Below are 26,009 nucleotides of genomic sequence, written 5' to 3'. Positions count from 1 at the left end.
AGAATAATTTATTAATTTTTCTTGCCTGCAGACCAGGCCTTATGATTGTATTGCTCAGGCCTGAGAGATATTTTTTTTTTTTTTTTTTTTATGAAAACCTTAAACACTAGAGTTATTAGAACAAATAGTACAGGGGTTATGAACCCATGGAATGTGTGCCCAAAGTGGCATGTGTACAAATTTTTTTGGTGTGCAGAATTTAGAGTGTCTCAAAAAATTACAAACTTTGAAACAATATCACTCCAGGAATCCAATCGGAGTGGTGAGATGTACTGACAAAATTGTGTGATTAAATGTCTTATCGCCTTCTGAGAGGCATGCGAAAAATTCCGAGGTGCATGCAAGGTTAACTTCTTAAAAGATTTAGCCAATTTTGGCATGCATGCTTAAAAAAGGTTCATGACCCATGCTATAGCACTTAGTAGTGTGCATGGGTTGGAGGTTGAGAAGATGAAAGAAGATATTTGTTGACTTTAGGCTTGAACTTCTGTAGATTGTAGATCTTCAGGAAACATGTATGAGGAATGCTGTTCCAGAAAACAGGTCTTAAATGCTGTAGATTGCATGAATAGAATTTACAGCATTTAAGAAAAAAAGTTGATTTTTGTGAGTTTGAAGTAGAACAGTAAAATGTTGCCTGGTTGCAAAACATGTTTGGACTGCTTTGAGAGAGAGAGAGAGAGAGAGAGAGAGAGAGAGAGAGAGAGAGAGAGAGAATTATACAACCCAATTCAGAAGAACAGTACTCATGGAAGTATCTATAGAGAAGGCATGCAGCAGAAATGGAATGTCTGTGAGACGGGGAACGGAGAGACTGTTATAGATGAGTCATTAATTAAGTTAACTGCCCTTTTCTGAACGGAATCTAGAACCCTGAGAGAACCTTTTGGAGGTTCTCTCAGGGTTCTAGATTTGGAGGCACCACCCCAGATGTGGAAACAATATTCCATGATAGGGCAAATTTGCGATTTGCACAGAGTGAAAAGCTGTTTGGAAGAAAATTAATGCCGAGCACAAAGAGAAAACCAAGTTTTTTAAATGCAGAGGAAGCAATATTTGTAATGTGCTTATGCCAAGAGGGAGTTTAGAAGTCAGGTAATTCACAATACAGATATATGATCTTGTCTAGAAATCGAAGTGTCATCGAAGATAAGCATAGGAGCAGAAGAATCCTTTTTGCAAGATATCAGACAGGACTGAATTTTAGAAGGATTGAAATCAACTAAGTTATCATTGCCCCACTGGAGAACAACCTGGAGATCAGCATTTAAGGAATTGGTAGTAGATATTTGAGAAGTTTAAGCTGTTTTTGTAGGGTAAGATTTCTTTAACTGGAAGTCCAGTTAAAGAAATGCAATGTGCTGTCATCAGCAAAACTTGGATAGAACTTTTGGTCAATGAAAGAAGGTCATTAATATACAAAAAGAAAAGACTGGGAGAAAGTAATGAACCTTGAGGAACACCAGCATTAGTGGAGAAGTTGGAAGACAGAGGGCCATCTTCCATCACCAACAGTGAGCAGTCAGAGAGAAAACTGAATACCCTTTTACAAAAACAGTTGGCAAACCATAAGATGGAATGTTATTTAGAAGACCTTTATGCCAAATATGATCAAAAGTCTTTAAAATATCAGGAGTAACTGCTTCAGTTTCACCAAATTTTTCCAGTGAATGTGTCCACAGATAAGTAATGTAAGCCAGAATATCACAATTGGCAATGGCGGAATTCTTCAGGCGCCTCCGTAGCCAGGTGGGAAGGAGCAGCAGTGTGTAGCACACGCTTCTTGATTGGACCGGGGTTCGAGCCCGTCACCACCAAATACGGAGGATGCGGAAAGGACAGGGAATGATCACCGCATATCCCGGAGCAATATGACCTGAGTTGCTAATGCTCCTAAAAACCAAAAAAAAAAAAAAAAAAAACAGCGGAATTCTTACTGGTGATCGTTGATCAGATGGAAGATTTCTAGATTAGCATTATTGTTAGTAGAGACATATGATGCAAGAAAGCAAGCTTATACAGCATCAGTCAAAAAAAAAAAACTTCCCATTTCACTCATCCATTCACTCCAAATGTTTGCCTTGAATTTATTTAAGCATTCGACTTCCACAATGTCAGATGGAAGTTTGTTCCAACTCTCAACCACCCACTGGCTAAAGGCAAATTTCTGCACATCTATCTTTCCTCAGTTTGGATTTATGCCTCCTCAAGTGCATAAGCAAGAAGAATAATCTCAACCGCATTGAGCTTGCTCAAAACAATCTAGGCCTTATACATCCCAATCAGATCACCTCACAGATGCCTAGTCTCCAATTGCTGTAGTCTCCTTTCTTGGTAAGAGCAATCCTTTGTTCTACTCATCAATCTTGTTGCTCTCTGTATTCGTTCCAGCAGCTCTACATCCTTCTTAAAATGAGGCCTCCAGACCTGTATGCAGCACCCAAGGTATGGCCTGACCATTGCCTTATACAAGGGGATAATCATCTCTTAATCCCTGCTAGCAAAATTTCTATATATCACTGACAAGACCCCTGGAGTTACTCTTGCAGCCTTCTGCACTGCTCAGAAAATGTCACATCTGACTGCTCAATTACACCTAGGTCTTTTTCATTCTCCACTATCCTGAGTGTAGTACTGCACAGTTGGTGCAGTACTTTTCATTTATTATTGGAGTACTTTGCATTTGTTAATGTTAAACTTCAGTTACCACTTCTCAGCCCATCTGCCCAACTTTTCTAGATCCTGTTGCAGTAGCATACTGTCATTACTGTTGTTAACAACCCTGCCAACCTTCGTATCATCTGCAAACTTGGACATTAAGCCTGATATACCTTTATCAGTATCATTGATAAACACAGAAAACAACAATAGGCCCAACACTGAACCCTGGGGGACTCCACTAATGACATTGGTCCACAAAGAACAGTGTCCATTGATTACCACTCTCTATCTTCTCCCACTCAACCATCCCTTTATCCATAACAGCAACTTTCCCTTAATGCCACACTGCTCCAGTTTGTACAGTAGTCTTCCATGTGAAACAGTGTTAAAAGCTTTCCTGATATCAAAGTATATGATATCAAAATTATTTTTTACATCCAATTTCTTTGTTGCCACATCATAGCAAAGGCAGACTGGGTCAAAAATTCTTATCGGAGAAAACTTGTTTATGGTGAAATCAGACTGGCCTCCGGCCCATCAGGTTTCCCCTGGGAAGTCTTATGGCCAGTCCGCCTCTGCATCATAGTATTCAATCAAATTGGTCACACAAGACTTCTCTAGCAAACCCATGCTGTGTCTGAGCTATAACTGCAGTCTTGTCTAGATGATTCTGCAGTGCTTCTTTAATGAGTGACTCCATTATTTTCCCAAGAACAGAAGTTAAACTAACAGGTCTGTAATACTCATGTCACCTTTCAATTGCCTTTTGTGAATTGGAGATACATTTGCACATTTCCAGTCTGTGGGGACCTCTCCCTGAGTTAGTTTAAGAGTTCGTGGTTAATTGATTTCTGCATTACTTTAGAAAGAGTAGAAGTGCGTGCAACCGACGATAATTGGATGGGAGAGGGGATTTGTCATCATTTGTAGGAACTGGCTGGATATGAGCAAATTTCCAAGAAGGAAAAACACCTTTGGAATAAGAAAGTGAAAAAAGGCAACACAGAACAGGAGTAAGTTCAGAAGCACAGGTTTTGAAAACAGGTGGAGAAATAATATCTTAGCATCCAGACTCGTTAAAATGCTTCTGACATCCTTTTGATGGAAGACCACAGGAGGCATTGAATGGAGTGTGCTGAGAATGGTGGGAGGTGGTTTACCAAGTTGGAAGAAAAATAGGATGGTTATACATCAACTTTATCCTTGGATGAAGTGGCAATAGAACCATCTGGTTTTAATAAGGTGGGAACAGAGATGGCAAAAGTTGTGACCTTGGCATAGCTTTGGCAAGAGACCAGAATGCCTGGCTACCATTTTGACAAGAAGCAAGTTTTCTACTCTTAGCCTGTTCGAAATCTAGTTCGGACATTAATAACTGCTTTACAATTGTTGTGAGCTTTCGTGTAGGTAGAAAATGAAACCGAAGATTTGGAAACAAGCCAATTACGATATGCAACATTTTTCTCTTGAATGGCCTTAGCACATTTATTGGAAAAGCAAGGTTGAGATAAAGGACAAGATTTTAAGGAGGTGTGGGGAATAAAGGATTCCATCCCCACAAGAATAATTTCACTGACATGATCTTAGCAAACATTGACATCAGAAGTTTTGAAACAGTAATATGACTAAGGAAAAGGAGAAAAGAAATCTTACAGATCATCCCATTTTGTACTCTTGTATTTCCAAACAACATGAGGTTGGGAATGGCCATGAAAGAAAGGCTCCATTGGAGAAGAAACCATCACCAAGTTTTGATTTGCGGTGCCTAGAGGATGACTCGCCTCTACCGTGTACTTAGAAGAGTTGTTTGTGAGAAACATCAAGCATATTGGCTGTGTGGATAGGATTGCCTAGTTTTCTGGTAGGTAAATGAACAATCTGTGCAAGGTCATTAGTAATTGCAAAAGCCTAAGCATTTTGACCAGCTGGGTCCTTGTGACTAGGAAATGGAAGCCAGCTGGAATTGTGGACATTAAAATCACCAAGGAAATTTACCTCACTGTTAGGAAAGTTGGACTGGAGAAAATCAAGTATCAAAGAGTTCCAAGTGATTAGTAGAGGCAGATGAATTTGACCAAATGTGGTAGAGATTTTAAGCCAGAGAAGATTGAAAAAAGGAGATTTCAAATTACTAAGTCTCTGACAGAGAATAACAGAAATGGCATATGCACAAGCATTAGCATTAGTAGAGGCTTATGATACAAGAAAGCAAGCTTATACAGCATCAGCCAGAAAAAAAAAAATAAATAAATAACTCTTCCATTTCACCCATCCATACAAGTACCACCTTTGAAGCAAAAGAAAACATACAGCGAATAATTTGGACAACTGAGATGAGCAGTGGTTGAATCAATCGATGACTGAGAATCTTTCAGGAAAAGTACATGGGATTTGGCAGACTTAAGTGGAAATGGACATCATTGAGATTAGAACTGAGACTACGGATATTTGTGGAACAAATGAGGAAGTGTTTGAGAGGTTTAGATTTTTTCACAGATAAGTTTGCTCTATTAGTTTGACAATTCGTTGTGTATTCAGTAGTAAGAAAAGGTGGGTGAGGATATGCTATATGATACAATTAAATGTTTGTATATAGCATGCACAAGGTAAGAATATACCCAGCTCCTTGACATAACATGGCCTCGACAATGACCCTGAATACTTGCTACCCGGACTCCCTCCATTCATTACCTGGCAGAGTAGAGGCAGCGAGATTATACACTAGCATATCTGGAAGCCTCCTAGAAAGTTACCAATAGGTTCAGTTTGGTGTGATAACTAGCAGCCAGCCTGCAAATACCATTTTAGAGCTGTATGCTCAAAATGTATGGAAGATCGGATCTCGCCATGATGTCTATCATAACTTCAAAAGGCATCAATCACACTGCGTGATGGAGGAGATGGCAAAGGGTTTACTGGAGCGTTGTTCTGAACACTAAACATGGGTTCCTCCACTTCAAGCCTCCAATAAGAGAGTTAAGTATTGCTTGATAATTTTGCTTTTTTTTAAAAAGCAACATTAAAAAATATATATACAGTATATATATCTATCCATCTATCTATACACCTACTTGAAGCACACAAGAAGCGGTGATGACGTGCCTCCTGTCGACGCATCAGTGCAGCATCTGAAGTGGAGCCTACGGAGGAAGTTGCAGAGCAGACTTCTACTCGTATTCCACAGCAAAAAACCAGAAACTGTGGATCATCTTAACAGCGAATGGAACAGTGATGGTCACCTCTTCACCATCACTGAACAGTCTATCACCTTCAACGTGTGACACTTAATATGAGAATGATCCAACCCCAAGAAACTGTTTTTTTATTTCCTGAAATTAAAATATTGAAACTTTTGTACTTCATTCTAAAAGGTTTTCTTTATCTTTCCTTTTTTTGCTTTGTACATAGAATGTAATTAGTTGTTGTTGAAAATGTATCTACTGTTTACGTTTTAATTAAAAAAAAAAAAAAATAGTACAGTATGTGCTCTATACGCGGATCGGACATGTGCTTTTGAGCTCCTGCCCTTTTGTCCTTTTTTATGTTTGTCTGCAAGAACCCTCAGTCAAGACTTATATGTTTCGATTCCTCTTCGGAAGAGCTTTCGAGTAATAATAATTTTGTGTGTAGATTTAGCGGAGTTTGAGTTAGGTTAGAATTTAAATTTTTAACTTTAGCCATGGAAAGCTAGACATTCCAGTAACGGCTTATTCCCCCACCACCCATCCCATCTATTGCCTCCAGCTATGGCCAGCAAAGGTGAAACAACCACAGCAATGGAACATACAGCTACTGCCAGCAGTGACCAAGACACTGGAAGCCATACCTGCGACAACAGGTGAATACCTCAAGGTCCAAAAGGTCAGTAACTGTTAATACTTATGCTAATGCCGTATCTAATGGATTATGCTTGACACCAGCAAAACCCCTCTCTCGCGACCAACAGTAGTACACATGCGATCGAACAAGGCTCTTACAAATGAAGCAACCGCTATTACTTCCCGGGAAAATGGAATAGTAATTTTCGCTACCAAGGAAAACGCCCCCTTAGAGCAGTACCTTACAGCGATCGTGGAGAAAGTACCACCGAAAAATATTACCCACACATCCTGTGTGGCGGGAACTGTTCAGGTGTATTTCAGCCACCCCTCATGGGCGCAAACTATCCTGCAAAATGGAATAGACATCGGTCTTCATCACCTAGAAGTGGCGCCAATTGCCTTAGCACCAACGAAAGTTACAATTTCAAACGTCCCACCTGAAATCCCTCATCAATTTCTGAGAGGAATTTTATCCAAATACGGATCAGTTACTGGGAAAATACGCACACTCTCTGTAGCAACCACGAAACCAGAATTTTCGCATATAAAAAGCTTTTGCAGGCAAGCGCTTATGCACTTTGCCAAAAATGACGCAGCAAACATCCCAAAACTCATCAACTCCGATCTAAACGGAATAATTTACACCTTCTATACCTCCATTTCCTCACAAGGTTTCTTCTGCCACGAAGAGGGTCACATCAGGAAAAACTGCCTGCATATCTCTAACTCTTCTGAAAGTAATACCGAAATTCAGGCGGCACCAACCTGGGTCAGGCCAGATGCACAAAGTGAGCTGACTGTTGGAGATAATGGGGATGCTGAAGAGACTGCCAAACAGTCTGAGATGCTTCCCACAACAAACTCTTCAGAAAAAGAAAATTCAAAGACCACAAAAGACCAGGATGTAATCTCTTCAGGAGACCGACCAACCGAAACAAGAATTTTTATCTCGGAATCAACCCCCAAGGCAGACCACGTCCAAAGCCACAAAACAGAAGAAGACAATGCAGGCGGCAGGAAAAGAGCAAACCGCTAACAAAAACAACAGGGGCGATGAAAATAAATACAGAACACCACAGAAGACAAACGGTCAGATCTCAAATAAGTCCATCACACCACCAAGTATGGAAATAAATAAACAGCTACAAACCACTCACGATCCAAATGAAGAAGAACCCGAATTTCTGGGCACTGAAGAAGAGACCAACTGTGATTCTCATGATTCAAGCGCTTCAGAGGATGAGAAAAGCGATTTTCCCTACACTAAAGGTCCTTTAACTGTGGAAAAACTACGCTCCTTTCTACGGGAAGGAGCTGTCACCAGCTCCCCACAGAAGCTGGTGACAGCTCAGAAGTTCACCTCTAACGAGCTGATCTCACAAGTTACGGATCTGCATTCCAAACTAAAAGGAAAGAAGGACAGGGCAGATGTGAATAGATCCAAGCACCTGTACTACTTGATTAATGGGCTCGAACAGCAGTATCATCAATCAGGATGTTAACCGCCCCAAAACTTGCAAAACCCTTACCTTTATTCCTGCAGATAATGGTGACTCTTAGCATGCTATCACTTAATGCAAGAGATGCGCCTCTGCATTGAGCAATAAGCTGATCCTTCACCAGGTCCAACGACATCATGCCGACCTACTCTTCCTAAAACAAATATTAAAACAGACACAAGGCCATCCTTGAAATGGACAGATTGACCATATGTATTCCATCATTCTCCAACACAACAACATCATGGAGCAGGAGTGAGTGTCGGCCTTCATCAAAAGTCTGCCTGCAAGCTCAATGTGATAGCAGAGATCGCTGGCTACGCAATTTACACCCACCTGGATCCACCCCAGAAGGAAACCCTGCACCTTTTTAACATCTACATGCCACAGCAGGACAGACTTGCTATTCAAATAACCAACTTCATACAAAGCCACCTCTCTACTATAGATCAAGAACACATCATTCTTGCTGGCGACTTCAACTGCACTCTTGACCCAGAAATGGACAGAGCACGATGCACTGAGCACCGCACAACATTAATCAACAACCTGCAGGCCTTGATAAACAACAATGAACTGGTCAACATATTTAGACACCAGCACCCAGAAAAAAAAGTCCTACGCCTGGAGATCAGCAAATACAGCATCTGAAAGACTACCTTACCAAGCCTGACTGGACAGATACTACATCCCAAAACACACCATCCCCCTGGTCAGAAGCATCACACATTTGCCATCTTATATCTCAGATCGCTCCTTTATCAAATTACAGCTCTCCTTCTCACCTAATCACTACAAAAGTGGAGGTGCTTATTGGATGTTCAACAATAGCCTTCTTCAAGACAAGGAATACATCTCTAAGCTGCAAGACCTGATATCCAACCTTGCCCAATCCAAAGACAGATTGAAGCCCATGAACACATGGTGGCCTAGATTTAAAAGTAAACTGAAATCATTCTCGCAAACCTACAGCCATCAGAAAAGTCAACAAAAGCTTAATAACCTCTATCAACTTGAGCAAAGGTTGAAAAATCTCCCATCTGATAGTCAGACCTATCAGTCAACACTACAAGCCATAGAAACCCACTTAGAACAGTCTGCAAAAGGCGCCCTGCTCAGATCGAGATACACCCACATAAATCTATCTGATGCCCTGACCAAATACTTTTTCTCATTAGAAAGCAGATATCAGAAATTAACCACCATCACTGCCATTCAGCTGCAAAATGGAAACATCACTGAAAACCCAGAGGAAATCTTCTCTGAAGTAACAAGATTTTATAGAGAAATTTACAGTTCTCAAGAAACCTCTACAAAGGCAACGAAGGAAATCCTTTCAGGACTTAAAAAAATCTCCCATATGGCCCAGTGCAGTATGGAGAAACAAATCACTCTACAAGAACTAACGGCAGCATGGAAGCCCTTTCCAAAAATAAATCACCAGGTCTGGACGGACTGACTTCTGAATTCTTCCAAACATTTTGGGATCAACTCGGAGTGCTACTCTTTCGAATGCTAGAAGAAGCTCAGTCCCATGGACTACCAGCTTCGGTCACCACTTCTGTCGCTCGACAGATTCCCAAGAAAGGGGATCGCACCAATTTACAAAACTGGCGCCCAATTTCCTTAACGAATACGGACTGTAAAATCATTTCCAAAGCCATTGCCAATAGATTAAAAGCCACTCTCCTTGATATTATTGATCATCAACAAACATACTCTGTACCTGGAAGATCGATTCACGACAATCTACATCTGATCCGAGACCTCCTCTCCACTGCAAACAGCCAAAGAGAATTTCTAGCACTAATTAGCCTTGACCAGAAAAAGTCATTCGACAGCGTTGAACACAGCTACCTATTTCAAACCTTGAAAGCCTTTGGATATGGACCTTACATCATCGGAACAATCCATCTGCTATACAAGGAAGCCAAATTCTGCCTGAAACTCAACAACCAGCTCACCTGCCACTTTCCGTATTCCAGAGGGATAAAACAAGGCTGCCCACTCTCTGGACAACTCTACGCAATTGCCATAGAACCATTCCTTAATAAAATTGTCACCAGTATACAATCCCGATGAATGCTGCTACCAGAACCCACCTAAATATAACCTACTCAGCATACGCAGATAACGTCACAATTGCAATACTCCACGAGAGCGAATTTGAAGTCATTCAAAAGGCTCATGACCTCTATACTCAAGCATCAGGTGCAAAACTCAACCACTATAAGACCAGTGGCCTGTGGGCTGGCAACTGGAAAACTAGAACCGACTCCCCCCATCCAATGCACATGGTCCAGCGAGGGACAAAAATACCTAGGTGTGTACCTCGGCAATACCCTCCTTTTCTCCCAGAAGAACTGGCCCGAATTGCTGAGTCGTTTCAACAAAGTACTCGGGAAATAGAGAAGCGTGTGCACCACATCTTCGCTGAGAGGGAGAGTGCTTGTGGTCAATCATATGGTGGCAAGGGTTCTCTGGCACACCTTCAAAATTCTCACTCCACCTGTTTGACTTCCTCCACCAAATCCAGGCATCTGTCTGAAGCTTCCTTTGGAACAAAACCAACTGGATGTCCTGCTCCAAACTTAGCCAGCCACTTACTCATGGGGTCAAGGGTTGGTCTCTTTTGACAACAAAATCACAGCATTCCAGATCACCTTTCTTCTTAAGACGCTGCAAACAAAATACCCACATTCCGACACTATGGATAAACTACTAGCAACAGCCACTAGAGGACTATCTCTTTCAACAATATTGAGAATGGATATGGCACCAGCACCACTCAAACTACCGCCGTTTTATAAAGACGCACTATACCGCTGGAAAAAGCTAAACCTTCACCATAATCTTGAGAGAACATCCCTTCCTGGAATACTTTCAGAACCGCTCTTCTACAATAAAAGAATAATAGACCCTGCAAATGATGATATTCTTTTCTTCCCTACGTTGAACTGGGCAGGAATAAGAACCATAGGCGACCTCCTGACACCAAGCCTTGAATGGAAAGGATCAGAAGATTTGCCCATTAAAACCATAAATGCAAAGCAGCAACACAGACATCTAAAATCAGCGATCACACAAGCTCTTCCAGACATTACTACAACTAAAGGGATTGGAAATGTCACTGGATCCTCGCATACACCAACCTTTGTCATCACATCACCAGAAGACACGGTACCTCTGTCTCCTGCACCCTCCAAAAAAGTCTATCAGCTAATTATGTCTCGCCATACAACCATGATTTTCCCGTTATCCACCTGCCAAGCTGTCCCTACACTCTTCTCCACTCACCACAAGCCACCATCAAACTTTCAGTGGAACCTTCCGTACAGGACGAAATGTTCCAAATCAGACGCAGACATTCAGTGGAGACTGTGGCACAACATCCTTCCCACCGCAGTCAAGCTACAAATCTTTGGGTTACGCTCCTCAAACTATTGCCTCTTTTGCACCACTCCAGACCCTGGAACACATATACCTGGCATGCCCCGTGAACAAGGAACTCGTAAATACGCTTTGGATGCAGCAAAGCTTGCTTGCAACCATGCCCACACTCCGGAGGACTACTGGTACCTACTTCACACTGTGCAGACAGGACACACCACCTGCAACTTCCTATTCATTGTGGCCAAGGTCATCATTTACAACTTCTACTTGAAGCACGCAAGAAGCAGTGATGACGTGCCTCCTGTCGACACATCAGCACAACATCTGAAGTGGAGCCTATGGAGGAAGTTGCAGAGCAGACTTCTACTCGAATTCCACAGCAAAAAACCAGAAACTGTGGATCATCTTAACAGCGAATGGAACAGTGGTGGTCACCTCTTCACCATCACTGAACAGTCCATCACCTTCAACGTGTGACACTTAATATGAGAATGATCCAATGCCAAGAAACTGTTTTCTTAATTCCTGAAATTGAAATGTTGAAACGTTTGTATTTCATTCTAAAAAGTTTTCTTTATCTTTCCTCTTTTTGCTTTGTACATAGAATGTAAATAGTTGTTGTTGAAAATGTATCTACTGTTCACGTTTTAATAAAATCAAAAAAAATCAAAAAATATCTATCTATCTTTCTATCTATCGATCTATATACAGGAGACTCTCGATTTTCCGGGATAGATGGTAAAAAAACAAATCCCGGATAATCGATTCTCAGGTTAATCCAAAAATACAAAAGTCTCCGACATGGTAAGAGTATAAGTTCCAGGACTTCTTACTTTGTCGAGGCACCTCTGTAGCCAGGTGGGAAGGAGCAGCAGTGCGTAGCACACGCTTCTTGATTAGACCGGGGTTTGAGTCTGTCACCACCAAATACGGAGGATGCGGAAAGGTCAGGAAATGGCCACTGCATATCTCGGAGCAATATGGCCTTAGTTGCTAATGCTCCTAAAAACTAAAATAACAACAACTTACTTTGTCGAGTTTTACGTAACTCTGGAATGACTAATAACATATTGTTACTATATTATTATTGACAAATCTGAATTTCATGCGACACTTGTTAATGTTTGGCCATTTTCGTACATCCTTATTAGTTTAATTTTCTGATCCTAATCGATCGCTTTCTTTTATGTTGATAGATTTACTAGCAGCGCTGTCACTTATTTTCTTAGTCGGCACCATGATAACGGTCAAAATGAAATTTTCTGAAAAGAACTTCAAAGGGTCAAGGGGGAAACACACTATTATCAACTCACACGAACTCACATTTTACTAAAGCACATTTTTGGAGGTCGCTGCCATTAAACAATTTGCACCTTTCGGGTTACTGGGCTTTTCTGTTCGTGCATCTAATTATAAATGGGTAGTAAACCTGATCTTATTGCATTTGCAATAATACCGATAGCTGGAATTGTGCGAGTTTTTACGTTATTATGGTGAAATGTGTCCCCTTCACTAAAATCTTCAGTGATATAAAAAAAAAAAAAAACCCATAAATAAATTGTAAGAAGCTTCTCTTCTTTCCTATTTTTTTGCTTGTTATTCCGTATCTCACTTGTGCAATTTGTGCGCAATCAATAACGATGTGATCGTCGTTATTGATTGCTTATTTTATTTATTTATTATTTTTGCTTGTTTTAAATTTTACAATCCTAAAAAAAAAAAAAAAAATTAAATTACGTAGTTGCATAAGTCGGGGACTTACTGTATTGAAAAATGTTCAGCAACCTATGTAAAAAATTAATGTTTCATTAGAGATTTAACAGATGCACCGTTTTCAAACTTTTGAATAATTTTAAGTTTTTTCACCCATCATTTTCGCAACTTCTAAACAAAAAAAAAAAAAAAAATACTATAAAAAAAATTCTGACATACCTGATGTAAATAACAAAACAAAATTTGGCCTTTTGCGCTGCAACAATCACCGTGACACAGTAAAACAAACTAAATATTTTTTTTTTTGAGTGGGGATTGCAAGATAATAGGTACACTAATCTCCCAGTGACGGCTTATAATGCTGCTTGTCACTTATTTACGACTTGCAAAATATCTGTTTATACCTATTCTAGTTATTATTTGTAATTTTTGATTTCTTGTTGATTTTATTTTATTTTTTTTTAAAATTAATTTGGAGTCTTGAAGTGTCCCGGTTAATTGAGAGTCTGCTATATATTGTAATTCTGCATCATATATATATATATATGATGCAGAATTACTTATTAATCCACAGATAAAAATAAACCTTTGTGCATTTGTAACTGATGCACCCCTACTGTTAAAATGCTAGACATTCTAGATTAAAAAATAAAGTAAAATTTTTCTTATTTGATATTAAATTTTTCTTTAACAAATTTAGTCCTGGAATTTATATATTCTACTTTGTATGCATAGTGGCTGTTGTCTGGGAGCTCTCTATTTACCAATAGAAGAATTTTCTCTGCTTGAATCTTTTAGATAAGTTATGTTTGTAGCTATATATATATATATATATTCAGAGGCATCTTATCTTCCGGTATGTATGGTATTTTTTCTTACAGAATTGCACTAAGGATTTAAAAATTATTTTTTTATTTGATATGCATATAATATTTCAATTATTCTTGATATATTAAATGTTAATATTTCAGACATATAAGTTACTCAAAGTTATAGAAAGTTATACAAAGCCTTAGACTGTGGCTTTATCCCTGAATTTTTCTTAAGTATTAAACTACTAAACACTGTTTGGTATCTCTTGTATTGTAGAATTATTTTCACAGCTATTATACTATCAGGGTACTTACCCACCTACTGATGAAGGGCCAAATTGTTCTGAAATGGCCATCTGGGTGGTGATATCCACTGAGAATAAGTAACAATAGTCTCCTCTATTTGAGAACCATTGCTTATTCAGAGTATAACTGAATAGGCAACTAATTGTGAAGGTATTCACGATATGAGATATAATGAAACATTGCCACTCTAATAACTTTGGTTAATTTACTGCATATAGACATGATGCATTTGCAATAACTTATGTCTCTAAATATTAAATGTTAAATATTTCTTATTTAGGCTTATGATGCTGATAGTGGGATCTTTGGACAGTTAACTTATTCACTGAAGGGCTTTGGCTCAGACAAGTAAGGGAATTTGTTTCAGTTGGTATAGTTTTTTTGTGTATGTAAAAGATTGCATAATGTTTATGGGCTACTAAAAAAAGTTCATTAGTTAGACACATTATCTTACTAGCAGCAGCAGCTTTTTATACTGTTATGTCCTCTAAAAAAAGCATGTTTTTGTTATCTTTTCAAATTTATAAATTTAAAAAATACAGAAAATGAAAGCTACTTTTATAAAAAATATATTTTAGCTCTTTTTTATCATAATTTTTCCATTTTGCTCTGAAATTAAAATTTTGCTCACAACACATGAAATCCAAGGAAGTTTAGCCACAACAACCAGGAGTAAAGAGAAGGGTTTTTGCTTTCGCAAAGGTGACTATGGAGGTCTGAGACAGTATTTAAATTCTATACGGTGGGACCAACTGATGATGTTACCAACAGCAAATTCAAAATGGGAAGCATTCATAGAATTAATTCTTCGAAGCTAGGCTTTACATACCAACTAAGAAATATTGTTCAAGGTTTAGGCCTAAATGGACCTCAGATGAACTAATAAGACATATGGCAGAGAATAAAAATTAATGGTATACATAAAAATTAACATGTGACACAGAAGCCCATGATAGATATAAGTTGATCTGTAATCAAGTTACAAAGGAGGTTAGGCAGACGAAGGCAGATTACGAGAAATCTTTGGCAAAGGATGCAAAGAAAAACAGCAAAGAGTTCTTTACTTATGTAAACTCTAGAAGGAAGGGGATGAATCAGATTGGTCCACTTGATATCGATGGTTTAACTGTTAATGATCCTGCTCAGGTAGCTAACAAACTAAATGAATATTTTGCATCGACATTCACACACGAGGAGTTATTCAGCGAGGGGAATGCCAGAGGTGTATTCAACTCAGGCAGTAAGCTAGATAATCTTGTAATAACTGAGAGTAAAGTGTAGGAGAAATTGTTGAAGATAAACACAAGAAAGGCACCTGGGGTGGATGATGGGATCTATCCAGTTATATTAAAGGAGGCAGCAAAGGAAGTAAGCAAACCCTTTGCCATAATTATGACAGCTTCCTTGGAATCAGGGGAGGTACAAAGGACTGGAGATGTGCAAATGTGACCCCAATTCACAAAGGAGAATCAAAGGGGGAACACAAGTAATTACAGACCTGTTAGTTTAACTTCTGTTTGAGGGAAATTAATGGAGGCACTGGTTAAAGAAGAACTGCAGGATCATCTAGACAAGACTTCAGTTATAGATCGGACACAGCATGGTTTGTTAAGAGGAAGTCTTGTCTGACCAATTTGATTGGATACTAGGACTGGTCACAAAGGAACTGTATGCAGGGAATAACTTTGATATCATATATTTGGATCTTAGAAAAGCTTTTGATACTGTTGCACATGGAAGACTGCTGCACAAATTGGAGCAGTGTGGCATTAAGGTCAAGTTGCTGTTATGGATAGTCATGGTTCGGTGAGGAAAGATAGAGAGTGGTAATCAATGGACACTGCTCTTTGTGGACTTATGTTATTAGTGGAGTCCCTCAGAGTTCAATGTTGGGTCCATTGTTGTTTTCTGTATTTATTAATGATATTGAGGATGGTATATCTGGCTTAATGTTGAAGTTGGCAGACAATACGAAGGTTAGCAGGTTTGTTAATGACACTAATGAGAGTATGCTGTTGCAACAGGATCTAGAAAAGTTGAGCAAATGGGCTGAGAGGTGTCAACTGAAGTTTAACATTGACAAATGTAAAGTACTACATATGGGAAGCAGTAGCCCTTTTGATACAGAAAAGAGTGTAAAGAACCTGGGGGTAATTGTGCCGGCTAATATGAAGTTTTCTGAGCAGTGCAAACGGTCTGCAAGAGTAGCTCATAGTGTGTTGTCAAGGGTATACAGGAATTTTTCTAGTAGGGATAAGGCGGTGATTATCCCCTTGTATAAGGCAATGGTCAGGCTACACCTTGGGTACTATATACGTGTCTGGACACCTAATTTTAGGAAGGATGTAGAGCTGCTGGAGTGAGTGCCGGGAAGGGCAACAAGATCGGTGAATGGAACAGAGGGTTGCTCTTATGAAGAAAGGCTTACGTTTTGCAAATTACAGTGTCTGGAGACTAGGCACCTGTGAGGTGATCTGATTGAAGTGTATAAAGCTTTGAATGGTTTGAGCATGCTCAATGCTGATCAGATTCTTCCTTTTGCTCAGAACAATCACCTGAGAGGGCATAAATTCAAATTGAGGAAAGACAGTTGTAGGATAGATGTGCAGAATTTTGCCTTTAGCCAGCGTGTTGCTTGCTGGAAGAAACTTCCATCTGTCGTTGTAGAAGGTGATAGCTTAAATAGATTCAAGGCGGAACTAGACAATCATTTGGAGTGAGTGGAATGGTGAAATTAGAAGGTTTTTTTTTTTTTTTTTTGGCTGATGCTATATAAGCTTGCTTTCTTGCATCATGTGCCTTTGCTAATGCTAATATGGCTAATCATAATAATTAAAAAACTTTGTCCCCAATGTAAAAGTTGTATAATGACTTCTATTTTTATTATTCGCCCTGTACAGATCTATACATATATATAGTGTTATAACTGCATTGGGATATATGTTTAGGGTTATAATTTTGTACCGAAATTGAATTTTATTGAAATTGAATCAAAATCATGACTCGGACCAGAGCAACAAAGCAAAAAGCCCAAGCTAATGGGAGTGCTGTGGCTCAGGGGAGAGGTGCCTCCATAGCCAGATGAGCAGGAGCAGCAGTGCGTAGCACATGCTTCTTGATTAGACCGCGGTTCGAGCCCGTGACCACCACCGCATATCCATGGAGCAATATGGCCTTAGTTGCTAATGCTCCTAAAAACCAAATAACATAACAAATAAGCTCAGGGGAGAAGTGAGGGGGACAGTTGCCTTCTGAATCACAGTCTTTTAAAATGCACTGCTTGCTTGATGTTTGTGGAGCAATCAGGAATGGGACAGGATATCCAAGGGGAATGTCTTTGTGTATGCACAATGTAAGGAGTGTGAGGAAATCGGCAACAAATCAACATTGTTATGGGCCTATATGAGAGCTTGAAGGACATGGTGGATGCCCTTGAAGGATCTAAATTGAGGGGCCCATCAAGCTCTCAGCTGCGCACATCAACGGCAGAGCTTGCACTTGAACATCACGCAATACAGTGGCAACCCCCAAGGCAGAATTCCCTGGTCTCACAGGAAGTAGTAGTTGTCTGTGACTCTATTGTCAGGGAAACGGGGAACATATTGTGTAAAAAGGATATATGGAATAGGACCAGGGTATGTCTGCCAGGGGCAAAGGTTGATGATGTTGTAGAGCGGATATCATCTTTTAAGGGCGCAAAAGGGGATATTGTTGTACATGTTGGCACTAATGATATTAAGAGTAGGAGACCATCAGAATTACTTCAAGTACAGGTCACTATTGAAAAAAAAGCCGTGAATTAGGGTTGAGTTTGAAAGTGTCGGCAATTCTGGTCAGACACGATAGGAGGGAGTATATTATGAGAGCTTTGTCAATCAGTTCGGCCCTGGAGAAATTGTGCAAGGCTTAAGGGGTAGAATTTTTCTCAGCCTGGTCAGTGCTTGTCAGGAGAGACTGCTTGGAGACTAGGCCCCTGCAAGGTGATTTGATTGAGGTGTATAAATTCTTGAATGGTTAGAGGCTGCTTAATGCTGATCAGGTTCTTCCTCTTGCTCAGTTTAATCACCAGAGAGGGCATAAATTCAGATTGAAGAAAGACAGTTGTAAGATAGATGGTGCAAGTTTGCCTTTAGCCAGTGGGTAGTTGATTGGTGGAAAAGACTTCCATCTTTTGTTGTGGAAGTTGATAGCCTAAATAAATTTAAGGCTGAGCTGGACAGGTATTTGGAACAAATGGAGGGGTAAAATCGGAGCGTTTTTTTGGCTGATGCTGCATAAGCTTGCTTTCTTGCATCGTATGCCTCTACTAATGCTAATGCTATATCGCGCTCTGGCTAGTGCAAGCTGAAGTTGGATATGTAGGATAGATGTGCATAAGTTTGCCTTTGGCCAGCGGGTAGTTGATTGGTGGAACAGACTTCCATCTTTTGTTGTGGAAATTGATAGCCTAAATAAATTTAAGGCTGAGCTGGACAGGAATTATAACGAACGGAGGGGTGAAATGGGAGTGGGCTTTTTTTTTTGCCTGATGCTGCATAAGTTCCGCATCCCTTATATCTGTGGTGTCACACAGATATAAGGGATGCGGAACTGCAATTTGGGGAGTACAACGTCTACAGAAAGGATAGACAGGATAGGAAGGGGGGAGGTGTTATGCTATTAGTTAAGAAACACATAAAAACCAAGGAAGTGAAGCCAGTCGACATCGCTGGACAGTGCAGTGTGGAGTCAGTTTGGTGTGACATAAGCATTGGGAGATCAAAATTGAGAGTAGGAGTGTGCTATAGGCCTAATGACTCTGATGAGTATAATAAGGAACTGTACAGGGAAATAGAGTGGGCCAGTAAATCAGAGTGTCTTATAATGGGAGATTTTAATTTCCCAGATATTGACTGGAATTTGGGGGCTGGATACTCACACACTAGCAGGGCTTTTGTGGATTTATTGGATGATTGTTTTCTACATCAGCATGTTCGGGAGGCAACTAGAGGGAGCAATACTCTTGATTTGATTATCAGCAGTGATTCTTCATGCATCAAGAATCTGCAGATAAATGAACCACTAGGTGGCAGTGATCACAGTGTGCTGAAGTAGGATTTACTCAAAGAGGTAACTACCATTAGGGGTAAAGGGAAGGGTTATTGCTTCCGTAAAGGCGACTACGATGGACTGAGACAGTATTTAAATTCTATACAGTGGGACCAACTGATGATGTTACCAACAGCAAATTCAAAATGGGAAGCATTCAAAGAACTTATCTTGGAAGCTACTAGGCTTTACATACCAACTAAGAAATATTGTTCAAGGTTTAGGCCAAAATGGATGTCAGATGAACTAATGAGGCATATGGCAGAGAAGAAAAATGCATGGGATACTTACAAATTAACACATGACACAGAAGCCTATGATAGATACAAGTTGATATGCAACCAAGTTACAAAGGAGGTTAGGCAGGCGAAGGCAGATTACGAGAAATCCTTGGCAAGGGATGCAAAGAAAAACAGCAAAGGGTTCTTTACTTATGTAAACTCTAGAAGGAAAGGGATGAATCAGATTGGTCCACTTGATATTGATGGGTCAAGTGTTGATGATCCTGCTCAGGTGGCTAACAAACTAAATGAATATTTTGCATCAACATTCACACATGAGGAGTTATTCAGCGAGGGGAATGCCAGAGGTGTATTCAACTCTAGCAGTAAGTTACAGAATCTTGAAATAACTGGGAGTAAAGTGGAGGAGAAACTGTTGAAGATAAACACAAGAAAGGCACCTGGGGTGGATGGGATCTATCCAGTTATATTAAAGGAGGCAGCAAAGGAAGTAAGCAAACCCTTAGCCATAATTATGAGAGCTTCCTTGGACTCAGGGGAGGTACCCATAGACTGGAAATGTGCAAATGTGACCCCAATTCATAAAGGAGGATCAAAGGCTGACACAAGTAATTATAGACCTGTGAGCTTGACTTCTGTTCCAGGAAAATTAATGGAGGCACTGGTTAAAGACGCACTGCAGGATCATTTAGACAAGACTTCAGTTATAGCTCAGACACAGCATGGTTTTGTTAAGGGGAAGTCTTGCCTGACCAACTTGATTGGATACTATGATGCAGTCACAAAAGAACTGGATGCAGGGAATAACTTTGATATTATATACTTGGATCTTAGAAAGGCTTTTGATACTGTTGCACATGGAAGACTGCTACACAAATTGGAGCAGTGTGACATTGGAGGCAAATTGCTGCTATGGATAAAGGGGTGGTTGAGGGGGAGAAGACAGAGAGTGGTAATCAATGGACACTGCTCATCGTGGACTGATGTTATTAGTGGAGTCCCTCAGGGCTCAGTGTGGGTCCATTATTGTTTTCTGTATTTATAAATGATATTGATGATGGTATATCGGGATTAATGTCCAAGTTTGCAGACGATACAAAGGTTGGCAGGGTTGTCAAGGACACTACTGACACTATGCTTCTGCAACAGGATCTGGAAAGGTTGAGCAGATGGGCTGAGAGGTGGCAAATGAAGTTTAACATTGACAAATGTAAAGTACTACACATGGGAAACAGCAACCCCAGAGCAACGTATCAACTCTATGGTACAACACTGACAGTGGTAGAGAATGAAAGGGACTTGGGGGTGATTGTGCAGGCAGATATGAAGTTCTCTGAGCAGTGCAGACGGGCTTCAAGAGTAGCTCATGGAGTATTGTCAATGATATACAGGAATTTTTCCAGCAGGGATAAGGAGGTGATTATTCCATTGTATAAGGCGATGGTCAGGCCACACCTAGAGTACTGTATACAGGTCTGGAGGCCTGATTTCACGAAGGATGTAGAGCTGCTGGAACGAGTACAGAGAAGGGCAACAAGATTAGTGAATGGAACAAAGGGGTGCTCTTACGAAGAAAGGCTTAAGTTTTGCAAATTACAGTGTCTGGAGACTAGGCACCAGCGAGGTGATCTGATAGAGGTGTATAAAGCCTTGAATGGTTTAAGCATGCTCAATGCTGATGGGATTCTTCCTCTAGCTCAGAATAATCACCTGAGAGGGCATAAATTCAAATTGAGGAAAGACAGATGTAGGATAGATGTGCGGAAATTTGCCTTTAGCCAGCGGGTGGTTGGTTGGTGGAACAGACTTCCATCCCTTGTGGTGGAGGTTGATAGCCTAAATAAGTTTAAGGCTCAGCTGGACAGGTATTTTGAACGAACAGAGGGGTGAAGTGGAAGTGGTTTTTTTTTTTTTTTTTTTTTTGGCTGATGCTGCATAAGCTTGCTTTCTTGCATCAAATGCCTCTACTAATGCTAATGCTAAAAGTTTTCTTTCTTGCATCGTATGCCTCTACTAATGCTAATATCTGATAATTCTTGAAGAGCATCACATAACCTGGTATTAAACCTGTCTAATATAAAGTTTGTAGCCATAATTTTCTTCTATAATCCTTCATATGTGCATTGTTCTTTTGGTTCCATGTTGAGTCATTCTTTGCTTCTTGGATATGATTAACTAACGCCTGATAAGATATTCCAAACAGCTGAAACAGACTCAGAAACTCAGTGCTTCGAAACATTGTGTGCTTAAAATTCTGCCAGTTTTTAATAGTTCAATATCCAGTGAGTTACGCACAGCTTCAATTCTCTGCCATATTTGGGCGATGTGTTAAACATAACATAAAGTTTATCGATAAATGCTTTAAATCTATCGAGGCCTGCAAGATTTCACAGTATCGCTAACTGATAGTTCTAATTGGTGATTAGTGCAATGCCACATAGATGGGAATTTATCTTTCATTACTTTTGTAATGCCACTTTTACTACCCATCATAACAGGTGCACCATTACATGTGACACAAATTAAGTGACTATTTTAAATAGTTTTCCATTATACTGTATGACTGAAAACACTAGCAGAGAATCAAATATCCCTTTTGCAGTAACACTTTTGAGTTCAGTCAAGTCCAAAAACAAATTTACGGAAGATCTCATTCCATTGTCAAGTTGTACAAGTTTGAACGTAAACAATTAAAGTGGATTTCTTTCTCACCGTGGTCGATTATCAATGAAATTTTACTCTTCAACATAATGATTTTATTAGCCAAATTTTTTTTCATTTCATCACTAATGTGATTCAAGATGGTAATGCAAGCATTAGTTGAATACAACCCATGTCAGTCGCATTTAATCTTGTAGGTCAAACTCTGATTCAAAATTATGAAAAGACTGATTTTCTTTGACCACATTATGTGCAGTGCAAAAATTTTTTGCTGTTATTATTTTTTCATGAGATAAATTCTTTAAACAAAAAGTTCAGGGGGGGTCCTTTCTCAACTTCTGCAAGCAATTTTATATCTTGCTTCTTCCTTGTGATCGAAATTTTTTTTTGTTAAAGACAGTTGCTGTCTGCTTTTGCCAAAATAGATAACTTCATTGAAATGTTCATCTTCTTTTCCACTCCAAGAGTTCCAATTTGTTTAAATAATGCACAACCAAGTCTCTTATTTTGATAATTTAGCCAGTTATACTTCACACAGAAGTAATTTTTTTGATCAACAGTCCAGCAATTTGGTCATTCATTTATGTCAGTCACCCCTTGCTGTTGGACGCGGATACCATCAGGAACAAAAATAGTCTTGACACAGTCTCTGTAGTTAAGTCTTCAATCACATTCTCACTTATTTTTAATTTCTTAACTGTGGAAGGTGAAAAGAAACTAGTAATTATTTTCAATTTTTACTTTACGGTTCAAATTTTTTTGAATACTAATTCACTCACAATCCTGTTACGACTTTACCACATGGGTAGTTAAATAAAACCCTTGCGTTTAAATTGAAAATGCACATATACAAGGTTATTAGTGTTGAACAAACTTTTACATTATAACAAAAGTCGCAGAAAAACTAGTGGGGAACCAATACGAGCCCTTAGAAAATGGTATTTCCAAAGGGGGAGGAGTCAAGAAAAAGGTACATTATTTGCCGAAATGAGTGTAGATGAACAGAGGATACCTACGAAAGTGGGATAAACCCTAATAAAATAAATCTGCAGTCAGACCTCTATATAAAGAAATTGGTTGTTTGCTTGCAAACTTTGTTAAAAAAAACTTTTGATATAAAGAAATATACAGTAAAAGATGGTAAATAAATCAATAATAAGTGGGAATAAATACATTTTCTAACATTTCAAAACAACTTATTAATACATAGCATATTAAGATAAGATTTTTTTTTCATACATACATATGATGCACACGTAGTACACTTAAGAAATATTTTTTTATTTGCAAAATATTTGGTTATCTTTTGTTGTACACTGGATTTTAGTGTACATGGATCATTAAAAAAAGTCTGCATTTGTTGTAACATACCTTGTATTTTCAGGAACATTTTCTTCTTACTGCAGGCTTTGACGAAGTTTCAAAAGCTGCAACATTTCATGTTTAGAATGTTTAATATCTTCATTGTACTAATTTTTTTTTCTCTAAACTAGTTATTTGAACAAGTTCTTAAATTTGATTTTTTTTTTTTTGAAATATCAGAGTCATTCGGATATTCAGGTATACTGTGACCATGTAAACAGAAATAGGGAAAATTTATGGAAAGTGTGGATGATGCACTTCCACGAAACAACAGAGGATTATTTGTCGGGGTAAAAGAAAATCACCCTTTCCTAACTCTCGAACAGGGTGCTTACAGTAGAAGGTTGACAAGATCCCATTGTCGGCATCAGGAATACCCCTTCATTTGCTCACTGTTGACCAGCATGACTTCTCGTATGTGGGGCAGGCAGTTCTATAGGTTTTACGAGTGCCACTAAGTTGTAGAATGGTAATCCTTTTAGCTCTCTTAATTTGCACTTAGCAACAGCACTTATTTCCTAAATTGTCTGAAGGCCAGAAGTGCGAACATTGTATACCCAGTTAAGTATTTCATAATCTGTTCATTATATGAAAATTTTCTTCACTCAATGGAAACCAATTTAAATGTAATTACCAAGGGGAATTCAAAAAAAATTCTTGAAACCGAAAAATTCGTTATAAAGAGTTTGTTAAACAGAGGTCTGACTAAGTACCGTTAAACAGAGGTCTGACACCAATGCTAGGAGTTTGGTAAATAAATTTGATGAATTTGAGGTATTGCTCAAACATCAAAGACAGATATTGTTGGGATATCAGAGACGTGGTGTCACACAGATATAGGGAATGCAGAACTGGAATTTGGGGAGTACAACGTCTACAGAAAGGATAAGAAGGGAGGAGGGGTTATGCTATTAGTTAAGGAGGTGAAGCCAGTCAATATTGCTGGACAGTGCAGTGTTGAGTCAGTTTGGTGTGACATAAGTTGGGAGATCAAAATTGAGAGTAGGAGTGTGCTATAGGCCTAATGACTCTGATGAGTATAATAAGAAACTGTACAGGGGAAATAGAGTGGGCCAGTAAATCAGAGAGTCTTATAATGAGGGATTTTAATTTCCCAGATATTGACTGGAATTTGTGGGTTGGTCACTCACACACTAGCAAGGCTTTTGTGGATTTATTGGATGATTGCTTTCTACATCAGTATGTTAGGGAGGCAACTAGAGGGAGTAATACTCTTGATTTGATTATCAGTAGTGATTCTTCATGCATTAAGAATCTGCAGATAGAGGAACCACTAGGTGGCAGTGATCACAGTGAGCTGAAATGAGATTTACTCAAAGAGGTAACTACAATCAGAGGTAAAGGGAAGGGTTATTGCTTTCGTAAAGGCGACTAAAATGGTCTGAGACAGTATTTAAATTCTATACAGTGGGACCAACTGATGATGTTACCAACAGCAAATTCAAAATGGGAAGCATTCAAAGAACTTATCTTGGAAGCTACTAGGCTTTACATACCAACTTAGAAATATTGTTCAAAGTTTAGGCCTAAATAGAGGTCAGATGAACTAATGAGACATATGGCAGAGAAGAAAAATGCATGGGATACATACAAATTAACACGTGACACAGAAGCCTATGATAGATATAACCTCCTCTGTAACCAAGATACAATGGAGGTTAGACAGGCGAAGGCAGAGTACGAGAAATCTTTGGCAAGGGATGCAAAGAAAAACAGCAAAGAGTTCTTTACTTATGTAAACTCTAGAAGGAAGGGGTTGAATCAGATTGGTCCACCTTATATCGATGGTTCAACTGTTAATGATCATGCTCAGGTAGCTAACAAACTAAATGAATATTTTGCATCGACATTCACACATGAGGAGTTATTCAGCAAGGGGAATGCCAGAGGTGTATTCAACTCTGGCAGTAAGCTAGATAATCTTATAATAACTGAGATTAAAGTGGAGGAGAAATTGTTGAAGATAAACACAAGAAAGGCACATGGGGCGGATGGGATCTATCTAGTTATACTAAAGGAGGCAGCAAAGGAAGTAAGCAAACCCTTAGCCATAATTATGAGAGCTTCCTTGGACTCAGGGGAGGTACCCACAGACTGGAGATATGCAAATGTGACCCCATTCACAAAGCAGGATCAAAGGCTGACACAAGTAATTATAGACCTGTGAGTATAACTTCTGTTCCTGGAAAATTAATGGAGGCACTGCAGGATCATCTAGACAAGACCTCTGTTATAGCTCGAACACAGCATGGTTTTGTTAAGGGGAAGTCTTGCTTGACCAATTTGATTGGATACTATGATGCAGTCAAAAAAGCACTGGTTCAGGGAATAACTTTGATATTATATACTTGGATCTAAAAAGGCTTTTGATATTGTTGCACATGGAAGACTGCTGCACAAATTGGAGCAGTGTGGCATTGGAGGAAAATT

At 39.3% G+C, this 26,009-nt stretch overlaps 1 protein-coding gene across 6 annotated transcripts in view; it reads left to right on the top strand.

Moving 5' to 3' along the window:
- Positions 1–26,009, top strand: part of Cad74A (cadherin 74A) — a 748,720-nt gene that overhangs the window by 278,365 nt on the left and 444,346 nt on the right. For all 6 annotated transcript variants that reach the window (XR_016546733.1, XM_090369392.1, XM_090369388.1 and 3 more), the window contains one exon: positions 14,486–14,553. Coding sequence is in view for 5 of the 6 variants with exons in the window: in XM_090369392.1 (XP_090225518.1) it covers positions 14,486–14,553 (68 nt within the window). In the remaining variant the exon portion in view is untranslated. The remainder of the gene's footprint in view (positions 1–14,485; positions 14,554–26,009) is intronic.

Source organism: Mastigoproctus giganteus, chromosome 3 (genome assembly GCF_048544385.1).
Source record: "Mastigoproctus giganteus isolate SK-2022 chromosome 3, ASM4854438v1, whole genome shotgun sequence".
Taxonomy (NCBI): domain Eukaryota; kingdom Metazoa; phylum Arthropoda; class Arachnida; order Uropygi; family Thelyphonidae; genus Mastigoproctus; species Mastigoproctus giganteus.
The sequence above is the reverse complement of the archived record's forward strand: the minus strand, read 5'-3'. Positions and strand labels throughout refer to the sequence as shown.